Consider the following 11,185-nt stretch of genomic DNA (forward strand, 5'->3'; position numbering starts at 1 on the left):
AAAATACTTGTATCACTCGAACAAGTACTCAACGGTAGGCTATCTAAAAATTATTATAGATAGCTGATCCCCATCGAATACCGATGATGAAAGTTACAATTTGGCGGCTTTCAGAAGGCTACAATTTGAAAACTTTCACGTAAATTGATGAATGTTACAATCTGACGACCTTCACAACAACCGATGAAAGCTCTAATTTAACAACATTCACAATCATCAACAAGAGTTATAATCTGACGACTCTCACATTTCAAAGAGCCAAATGCAAAGATTACAAACTGATGATCTTTGCAACGATCTCTTTAAATCAAACGCAGGGTTCACCCCCAGCGTTCCAGTTCAAAACGCAGGGTTCACCCCCAGCGTTCTAGTTCAAAACACAGGGTTCATCCCCAGTGTTCCAGTTGGAAACACTGGGTTCAACACCAATATTCAAGTCCAAACGCAGAGCTCATAGCCACGTTCCAGACTCAAAACGCAGAGCTTACCTCTGCGTTCCCAGAACGAGACGCAAAGCTCAAAAGCTGCGTTGCAACATCAAAACGCAGAGTCCTCCCTGCATTGCAATACTAGAATGTAGGGGTCAGACCCACGTTTACTGCGTTTGACTGGTTCAAACAGAACCTGAATAGTTTCAAAACCGTATCTCCACTTAATGGGGTCGGTTACATCCCATTAAGGAGAGATTTTAGGGGGCGGTTACACCCCCTAATCGCCTATAAATACCTGAAAGATCAGCTTAGTTCGGATCTTTAGATCTTTTGAGCATTTTTCGAATCTAGAGATCAACAAAGGTCTTCTTCAATCATCCAATCTGGAAGCATTATTCGGCAACAGAACTCCTTGGAGTCTTGGCACTTGGCTTATTAACCGAATTTCGGTTCAAATCAACTCTTCTACAGAGTTTAAACTAGCACAGAGTTCTTAAACTCGTTAAGAGTTATTTTTAAACTTTCCACGCAAGTTTTATCAATTTTAATCCAGCGAGGTGAAACGTCGGATCGTCAACGAGAAGCAAACTCGACGCTAGTTTCGAGGGAGGCATCTCATCGACACCAAGAAGAACCAAGGTTAAAACAAAGGGAATGATCTACGTCGACCCTTCCCTCTTTCGTAATTCGGGAAACCGATTGAGGGAATTGTAATTTCTTTTTCTAAGTTTGTTAGAAAGAGATCGCAAGGAGAGAATTGTAATTAATTCTTTTTCTGAGTCCGTCAGAGAGAATAATACAAATTTAATTCTCAATTTTCTTATTCAATTTCCCCACCAAACATCAACAAATTTCATGACATTTCCAAGACAAGCAACAACATTTTGCCTGTCACCTGGCCATAATTTATTTATTCCGGTAATCGATCGAGAAAAAAAAACCAAACACAATATTTTCACCTCCTCTTCAGTCCCAGCCACACCAGAGCAAATCCAAAGTAGTCGAACTCATACAGGCGCCTCAGCAGCTGCAACTTCTGTTCATTCCATGGCGGGTATCTGAAACTGAACTCGGTCAAGAAGCTCCTCTTTAGTACTGGCTTCTCGTGACTGAACATATCGAACGTGAACTTGCCGTGATAGCTCCCGAATCCACTCTCGCCGATCCCTCCGAAGGGTATCGTGTCACAAACATACTGCAGAGAACAGTCAGTCGACTTAGTGAGAAAATGCAGGAGTCTCTCTCTCTCTCTCTCTCTTTTGAACAAACGGCCTGAGCTTTAAAAATGTCAGTTAACCCCCTTAATTTTAGAGCGTTTCAGAAAACCCCCAAACCTTTTCAATATTTTCAACGGACCGCCGCCGAACAGTGTCAGAGTGAAGTGGTAATGAAGGCCAAGATACCCTTTTGTGATATTTTGGTCGTCCGGGCGCATGGATTTTCACGTGCATATTTAGATCTGACAGGATTAGCTAAGGGGGTCATGTGAAAAAAAACATGGGAGGAGCATTAACTGACATTTCTAAAGTTTAGGGACCAAATTTAAGCGGGCTTCAGTGAAATTTACCCGTTTTCTTAATTGATGTGGGGAAAATAAAATGTAATACCTGTATCAAGGAATCATTAAATGTGACAGATCCTGAAGATGTTTCATCCACAATTCTCCTCTTCAGCTTCTGGTCATTTGTGAAGGCGTAAATGACAAGAGGTTTCGGCTTCGCCTTGATGAACCCAATACTGTCCTCAATTTTCTTCAGCTGTTAAGAGATACCCAGGAGAGAAAGTGGGAAAAAAAAATCAACATGTGCCAAGACTTGGGCACTGTATAAATGTTTCTTACCGGGAGAAATTTTTGAAATAGGCCGGTTTTGAAAAATATTTAGCGAAACTGACATTTTTGCTAAACATTTCGCAAAACTGATATCTTTTTGGCTACCTTACCAAGGCTGACCAAAAGAGGCCGGTTTTGCTGAATTTGGGTTTCGAAACAAATACGACTAGTAGCCCGGGCCCTGTGTGTTTAGTAGCCGCTAATCGACCATTGAACTAAACACAAAAGACCCATGGGACTACCAATCCCGTGGGTTTTCTATTCACAAATACAAAAACCACGGGACTACTAGTCTCGTGGGTTAAGCAGAGACTTCGTGTCTCTGTTGCCCAAAAAATGCACGGGACTAGTAGTCTTGTGTATTTGTTAGACCTATAAAAAATTAGGGCACAACAATCTCACTGGATCAACCCTCTCCCAATCTCTCTCCCCTGTTCCGTTGATTCTCTCCCAAATTACCTCCTTCTCCCTCAATTTTCTCTATCTTATTCTCTCCAAACCCAAATTGAGATCTTCTCAAAAGTTCACGGTGGCATTGTTAAACTGCGACGTCGTCTAGCCTCTCTCCGACACCGACACATTTCAACTCCTCATCAAGGTATACTTTTCTTATTTTTTTATAATTTTCTCTCTACTCTTTAGTTAAAATTGTAGTTTGGAAATATCTATATATTTAGAATAAAATTTTTCCAATTTTGATAAATAATAGGATTTAGTTAAATTTTGATAGATTAAATTTGATATAGAGGGTCTTTCAACTACGGTTTAACTAGAAATAAGATACATAAAATTTATTTTTTAAATAATATAGATAATTTGCATATGATGAATGTTAATATTTCAGTTCCGATGGCGAATAAAATGCCAGTTATTTGCTTATTCAATAGGAAACTGAGCGTTGGAATGAATAATATACCTATAGATGAGGGAGGATCTAGAAAAATGTTCATGTTATCTAGAAATTACAACTTTAATGGAATGATGGAGCAAATATACAGAGTTATTGGAATTAATCATGCAGAGTATGTCACTCAGGTCTTCTATAATTGTCTGATAAATGAAAAAAGAACAATTATTATAGAGATCATCAATGATTAAGAAATGAGTGACATGATACAACTAGCAAAAAACCAAATCTCAATCGAGTCGTTGTCCATTAAAAATATTCTAATATCCGGTGTTGCTGAAGTTTTAGATTCTCCTGGAGTGTCCTCCCGCATGCTTGATTTAGAAAATAACTCGAACGAATTTATTCATCTCCAAATGCCGTGCACTTACAAAATGACTCGAGTCCAATGACATAGACTCAACCTTCTCATTGTCCAACGTCAAGTGATATGATCCGTAATGCTTGGGGTCATGTTATGAACAATTTACCAGTTAGTTCTATTATAAAAGAGGATGAGGATACAGATGATGATTATGAAGATGCTGAAGAGGAGGAACGTCTTGATAGCATGCAGTGTGCAATTGGAGCACGTTGGATGGATGAATTTTATGTAAACAACGATTATATGGAGTCTGAAGAACCATTGCCAGAAGAGTTTCAAAATAAGGAGTGGATAAATACCTCACAAGCTGAGTTCGTTGAGCTTGGTTCTAATTTCGAACGAATCGAGGACTTCACATTTAAAAATGGAGTTCTGTTCGTGAATAAGAAAACGTTGGTTTACACTATACGTGAATGGTCAATCAAGAATCGGTCAAAGTCAAGCCAGTGAAAACTAATACTACCAACTACCATGTAAACTGCTACTTCAACGAGAAAGCTCAAGGAGAGTATGCAAGTGCTCAAAATGAAAGAAAATTAAATTTTCCACGGAAGGTTAGTGCAATTGTTAGGAAAAAAATCTAATGGGCAATTTATGATTTTTAGTTATTGCGGACTTTATACATGTTGCAAACTAACTATCAATATCAATCATAAGGCAACAACTTCATCTTATATCTTGAAGTTAATTATGTCCAAAGTAAGGTGAGAACTTAATTTTACTCCAAGTCAGATAATTACAAGGGTATGTGATATGAGAAAAACAACTATATCCAAATATGAGAAAAATAACTATATCCAAATATATGATAATTACAAGGGTATATGATATGCACGGAGGAAGACATTGACTAAAATCTATGGAGATTGGGAGAAATCTTACAAATTACTTCCGTAATATCTTGAAGCAATTAAGAAAAAAAATCCGAGTACCAAATACGAAATATTGTCTAAAGAAATCAGTATATTGCTAGATGGAATGAGCGACATTTTAGTATTGTCAAGCAACTTTAACCTCTGATGGAGAAAATAGATTATATACAATAGTATTGTGGCATTACCAGAAGATGGATAATCACTCAAACCACGTCCCTTGTCGACGAAATCGAGATACGTTCCTAACAAGCGAGATACGTACCAAGGGGTGTAGATGATAGAGAATGTTCAAGTAAATTACATAATTTCAAATAATTTTCCATCCATTTTTAGTTTTTTAATCCCTTGTTAGCTTTTGGTTGCTTATATATATCTTTTTATGTAATTACAGATAGACGCTATGGATGAGATATAGGGTATTACAAATGAAGGCATAGCTACCGTAAGAGGAGATTTAGTACATGTATCGGTATTACAGAGGATTCGTAGAGCTCTACATCGAACTCATGAGGGTCGACATAATGGTCGCGAGCAGATGGCGCATGAGGAGGATGTCTTATATGCATGCTGACAAAGATGTGGTGGATCTAATGAAGCTGGTTCATCACATCCCCACAGGCAACCGGAGAGCGAGCACGTGCAAGCTCAAGTTTAAGGAGGACGCCGACGATCTGAGCGGTTACAAAGAGGAAGACAACGGGGGAGGGGCGGACTTTCCGATTGTATGTGATAGTTTATTGGTTTTTCTGCTTGGACTCTATTTGTAATTAAATATATTCGATGCATTTGAATTTGTTAGGAGTATTTTAGCGTATGGATATGTATATGAGGTATCTATTGTGTTTTGATGTTGTGAATTGATTAAATGTGTTTTAATTTATATTTATTTCTTAAAATTTATAACTTATAGAACGATTATGCTATTTAGCAATGTATATGAGGTGGATTTATATTTTTTGTGCATATAATACATTTTATATACGCAGGGTATAAACCGGGAGCAATCTGTGCATGTTTTGTATATGTTTTGGGCTGCCTAGAAAATCCACGGGACTACTAGTCCCATGGGTTTTTTGGGCAGCAGAGAGCAAAGACTCTGTAAAATCCATAGAACTACTAGTCCCGTAGAAATTTTAAAACTGTTCAGAAAACCCACGTGACTAGTGGTCTCATGGGTTTTCTGTGTTTAGTTTAGTGGCCGATTAGCGGCATAAACACACGGGACTATTAGTCCTGTGTGTTTTAAAACCCAAATTCAGCAAAACTGACATCTTTTTGGCCAGTCTTGGTGAGCTGGCCAAAAAGAGGTCGGTTTTGCTAAATATTTAGCAAAACGGTTAGTTTTGCGAAATATTTTTCAAAACCTGCCTATTTTAAAAACTTCTCCTTCCTTCTTACGGTAATAATCGGAAGCAGCGGGCCAAATATCTCTTCTGTCATGATTTCAGCGTCCAGCGGAGGATCTAACACAACCGTTGGCTCAATCGTCCTATAGTTTTCAGATTATTAATTGGTGATAATGGAAAATTGAAACTAATGACAAAAACATGAGATTTTAACGTAATTTACTGGTTCTTGTAATCCACGGAGCCTCCATGCACAATGGATGATGTAACTGAAGGATTCTTCAGGAGATTGCTGAGTCTCTGGAAATGATGCTCGTTGACAATCTTCGCTGTGTCATCAGGTTTCGGGTAAAATCTCTTCAGTGTTCCCTTTATCATTTCAACCTACAATTACCAAGATGAAGAAAAGAGAGGAGGGGGGGTGGTTAAGGAAAAAAAAAAACATTACAGTAGTAGTAAACTGATACATAAGCAAAAACCAAGAGTTGAATTTAATCAGTTCGAAGCTTGGTCGTCGTAGATCGTTGAGTACCAGAATGGGTGCAAATTTCTCTTCCACGAGTAAATAATCGATTGCTACGCAGGCTTGGCCATTGCAGGAGCCCCACTTTCCTGCAACCACTCGCTCGACAGCTACCTTAAAAGAGTTCGAAAGATTAATGGAACAGTAAGCACCCATGACTTCAGCCGTAAAAAAATACAGAATGGAATTTATATTGAAAAAGAAATTAAGCACCTATATTTATAATATTGCATGAAAATTATTCACGAGAAAAAAATGGAATTTATATTGAAAAAGAAATTAAGCACCTTAAAATCAGATGTTGTGCATGTAATTTACAAAGTAGGAACAAAGCTAGAATTTTAAATTGAGGAGGCCAAGAATCTAAAATATATATAAGTGCCATCTTTTTTATTTTATTTAAAAGAAAAAACACTAACTTCAAGCCAAATTTGTATGTTCATACAATAAAAAAAAAGGCAGATAAGGTGCCTCACAACATAAGCGTGTCTTGCAATAATACTTCATAAACTCCACGTTCAAGTTCTCTTAGACCGTACAATAAACTCATGGGTCTAGATGAAATTACAGAAAGAAAATTCGCTATATGGATCTCTTCATTGGATGCAAACATACTCATTCACTCAAGAAACTTTGGTAGCTATAAATAATTAAAGAAAGAAGAGCATTTACTTACACAAGAAGAGAGATAGAAGTCCACAAACTCCTAGTTCTTGTTCTTTTAGACAAGATGACAAACACGTGTTGTGCATATTTATGGAATCATGAAAAATAAAACCAACTCTAATTGCAATCACTTTGTTGGATGCAAAAATATATATTCGTCAATGGCTTGTGGATATGGAAGTTATATATATTTATTTAAACTAGAACGCATATGATGAGCGAAATACCTATAGCTCTGCCTGTGTGGGGAAGCATTCCTATGTTTTAGTTATAACCCTCAAATGGTCAAAACTTACCATAACTTTGGAGTTTTGGTGTAGTGGAAGGGTCATTCGACATGATGTCAAAGCAACCAAGTTTGAACATACTAGTCATAAAGTTCTAAAGCGGATCTGAGAAAAATATATTGCCTAGTTGTCAAATGACAATAGCATTGTGACACAACTCCGAAGTTGTAGTGTGTTAGGAGTTATAATTTTATATTCTAACATGCCACCACAGATGAGCGCCCTTTTTTATGGGCCGAAACCTGGACTCAAGTAGTGATATCAATTTTTTATAAAATCCACATTAAGTTTGTGTCCAGTAACCTAAGTTGTTGCTCTAATACCATGTCAAATAGCCCCCACTGCGCCACATCTTTGAAATTGAAGTGAGGGTTGAGAGTAGTTAGAGCAACTCCAAGAGGCTCCCTATCCCATGTCCTAGCTCAAATTTAGGGAGTATGAGGTGAATATTTGGCTCCAACAAGCTCCCTATATGGTATTCCAAATATAGGGTTCTTGATTTGGTATTCCAAATCAAAGACAGGAAGAGACACTCCCTATGTCTACAGTACAATAATATGTTATCATTTTTGTTATTTTTTTGGACATATCATTGATTGCAAACACAAATCTACATAAAGTATTGACAAAAAAATACAATAACATAGTACAATAATAGAAAATACAATAATATAGGGAGTCATTTGGGGAGCATTGTTGGAGCACTTGCTTCTTATTTGACTCCCTATTTCCTAATATGGGATATTTACTCCTCAAATATAGGGAAAAACTAAGATCATTGTTGGAGATGCTCTTATATTCTAACACCTGTGAGTCCAGGTTCCGACCAATAAAAGAGCCCTCAATTTATAGGGCCATGTTAGAATATAAAAGTATAGCCCTCAGCCCAAGTACAACGTGCAAATCACGGAGGTTGGGTGCCTCCATCAATATCGCAGTAAAACTTCTGCAAGACATTTGCTTTAGACGGTTATCTTTCCGCTCAGAGAGCACCTAAACTTGCATTTCACTCTGCGTTCGTACCTTTTTGTCTCTAGAGCTTGAGAGATAATCCACAATGGCAGGGCATTTCCCGCCAAGCTCCAGAGCAACCGGCGTCAGATGCTTCGCAGCTGCTGCCATGACCATCCGCCCAATTCTCGTGCTACCTTTGAAACAATTTGGTTGTACTTCTCAAAACCAAATTTTGTAGATACTGTCACGTAACTAAAAACTAAAACCATCAAGGATTTTGTGAGTTACCAGTAAAGAATATCTTGTCCCATTTGTGCTCCAACAGTCGTTCTCCTATGCGAGGACCTCCTTCGATGACCTTCACTGCTTTGGGGTCCAAATACTTAGGGATAGTGTTTGCTAAGAATGCAGATGATGATGGAGCTAGTTCTGAAGGCTTCAGTACTACTGCATTTCCAGATGATATAGCTCCTATTAGTGGCTCCAGTGAAATCCCTGGATAAAAGCAGTCATGAGGCAACTTTTGAAATATAGTAGTAAATATAGTTTTATGTGACTGTTAAATAATAAATCTTTGTTTTTCATAATTTCCGTGTCGTGGTAAATACTAGACTGTCATTAAAACCAAAATTTCGCTTGGCAACCATGTTGTTCTCCAGAGCAAATGACCTTTCCCTGTATAATCATTCAGTTGTGGGCTAATTGCGAAAGATAATTATAGTAATGCTAATACCTTTTGACACCACAACAATTTTCAACTCGTCGAGAATTTGCATAAAGCATCATCATCCTTTATAGTTTGCCTTGATCTACTGCCAAAGGATTGTTTATATCCATGATTAATGTCTCGTATCCATTTCTCTTCTGTATGTCATACTTTCTGTAGTTCCACGCATAAGTAATCACATGATAATGTAGGAAAAATTGAGAATTTGACAAATTCCCCAAATACAGTGTCATATGGGCTAGCATTTAATTACCTGATTTTGGGTGCGTTAATCTGCAATTTATGATAGTTATAATCATGGGTCCTTATATTCAAATATGTGGGGACTCCTAATACTACTCTGAACAAAACTGATGGAGACCCCATGAGCAGAGAATTGAGAAAATTTCCACAGGCATTTAAGCACACTAATAATGAATGACAAAACAGCTAGTAGCTTTTCAATTTCTTGGGAAAACTAGTAGGTATACCAAAGAAAGTAGGTAATTGCATTGTAGAAGGTTAATCTATATATTTTCTTTATGATGACTATGGTATCAAGAAAATGTACAAGAGAAGGCGGGTAACTTCTTCTTAGATCCAAAAGTCATGAGATTGAACATATATGAGACATGACATGGACCATCTTCTTCATTTCCCTTTTTTATTGATGCTATACAAATTCAAATGACTAGTATGAAGATGTTTCATTTGTCGCAAAATTTACATCATAGTTTTAAGTGCAAAAAAAAAAAAAAAATCCAGCATAGAATTTCTCAAAGATAATACCATAAGTTTTGTGATTTAATTAGGGATCTGATTCTGTTTAATCTCCTATTTCTTATATTGAGCCAGCCTTCATTTATCGCAGTATAATAACAGAGGCGAAAGAGAGAATAATTCATCAAGTACCAATCGGGAAATTCCACGAAGAGATCAGAAGAACAACTCCAAGAGGCTCTGCCACCAGCTCACAAGTTGATGGGAACGCAGCAATTGGAATGTCGACCTGAACAGGATCATGTAATTTTGTTATGTGCTTATGTTATGTCTCCATAAATCATTTTCTTAGTAAATTAAACTATGCATGGTCACCTTTTTCGGAGCCATCCATTTCTTGATATTGTCCAGATGATAGTTCACTGATTTGAGCAGGAACCCTATCTGCATACATAAGAATATAAATTAATGATCATTGAAAAATAATTAGTGTATTAAGCTGTTCATTCTCTATGTAGAAATTCATTAGGATGAAGGGATTAAATAAAAAAAACTAAAATTTTGTTAAGAGCCTTCTGCTTTTATGATTAAGCCCACCAACTCTTTCAAATGCGAATCCTTTATGATTAAGCTGTTCATTCTCTATGTAGAAATTCATTAGGATGAAGGGATCGCAAATTTTGAGATCGCTCCAAATGTGAGACTGCACTCACTCTTGAAGTTTGTCCACACCGAGAGGGTGAAACAATATTCAATAAAATGCTGGTGTTGTGAGCGAAATATATATGAATACGAATATAAGTCGCATGTATTTTTTCTCAAAAATACTATGTGATTTATTTACGTCCGCATTCATTTTTCGCTCACGACGCAGTAATATGATGAGTGTTATATTTGACACAAATCACGACTACTCGTAATTAACTAACAAACGGTTGCAATTAAAAATAGCGGTCTCGCCTCATCTCTGAAAGCCTCAACTCTATGCTTGCCGAGATCCTCTTTGAGAACCCTGAAGATTTCATCCTCAGTTTCCACTAGAAGCCGCAGAAGAGCGTTCAGCTGAGATTTTCTCCAAGACAAGCTCTTTGTCTTCCCACCCTCAAAAGTATCTCTCACTTCGTTCAGCACTGCTTCTAAACCCGCAGCCGCCATTTGTTTCTACTGTGAGAGCTTCTAACCCCACAAACTCCTGTATTTATGGAGCTCAAATTGTCCAGAGTCCGTACTTTTAGAAAAATATCAAATAAAATAATAAAAAAGTCTGGCCTGATCAGGAGCAGTCGTGTAAATACCGCCCTAGAAGATTGAGGACCCGTCTATCGCTCTGACGCAGATGATCATTTCTTCCCTAGCGGTAAAAACCCCCGGAAGAGGCCGGCTTCTGTACTCGGGCGAGAGAACAGAGCTTCAGCTCAAACGAAGAACGATTGCCCAAAAATAACACCAACATATGACGAAAATAATATGTAGATGAGAGAAGAGGAAAAAGAGAGAATTGTTTCTGTATATATTCCGAATGTGAATAAAGGGTGAATATATATAAGGTTGAGAAAGTCATTACAATTTTTACAA

The 11,185-nt window shown here is 37.4% G+C and overlaps 1 protein-coding gene across 2 annotated transcripts; it reads right to left on the bottom strand.

Annotated features, from left to right (window-relative positions):
* LOC109839572 (aldehyde dehydrogenase family 3 member F1-like) lies at nt 1,226-10,784 on the bottom strand. Of its 2 annotated transcripts, XR_002246670.1 has the most exons (11): nt 10,571-10,784; nt 9,986-10,054; nt 9,803-9,899; nt 8,473-8,679; nt 8,254-8,378; nt 6,287-6,391; nt 5,978-6,138; nt 5,807-5,897; nt 2,039-2,188; nt 1,766-1,890; nt 1,484-1,626 (listed from the first exon to the last, which is right to left on the bottom strand). XR_002246670.1 is itself a non-coding variant. In XM_020408055.1 (10 exons), the coding sequence occupies exons 1-10, from the start codon at nt 10,763-10,765 to the stop codon at nt 1,387-1,389; spliced, it is 1,440 nt and encodes a 479-aa protein (XP_020263644.1). In that variant the 5' UTR covers nt 10,766-10,782; the 3' UTR covers nt 1,226-1,386. The 2 variants fall into 2 exon arrangements, 1 of the variants encoding a protein (XP_020263644.1); XM_020408055.1 differs by lacking the exon at nt 1,766-1,890 and having other exon boundaries at nt 1,226-1,626; nt 10,571-10,782.

The sequence above is a fragment of the Asparagus officinalis genome, chromosome 4 (assembly GCF_001876935.1).
Source record: "Asparagus officinalis chromosome 4, Aspof.V1, whole genome shotgun sequence".
NCBI classification, from domain to species: Eukaryota; Viridiplantae; Streptophyta; class Magnoliopsida; order Asparagales; family Asparagaceae; genus Asparagus; species Asparagus officinalis.

Bases quoted from the DNA above. Each gene is read 5' to 3' on its own strand.
- LOC109839572 (XM_020408055.1), bottom strand. From the start codon at position 10,765: ATGGCGGCTGCGGGTTTAGAAGCAGTGCTGAACGAAGTGAGAGATACT. The intron at 10,055-10,570 runs GCGAGACCGCTA...TTATGTATGCAG, and splicing joins TTGAGGCTTTCAGAGATGAG to ATAGGGTTCCTGCTCAAATC. The intron at 6,139-6,286 runs GTACTCAACGAT...TGGTAATTGTAG, and splicing joins AGAAATTTGCACCCATTCTG to GTTGAAATGATAAAGGGAAC.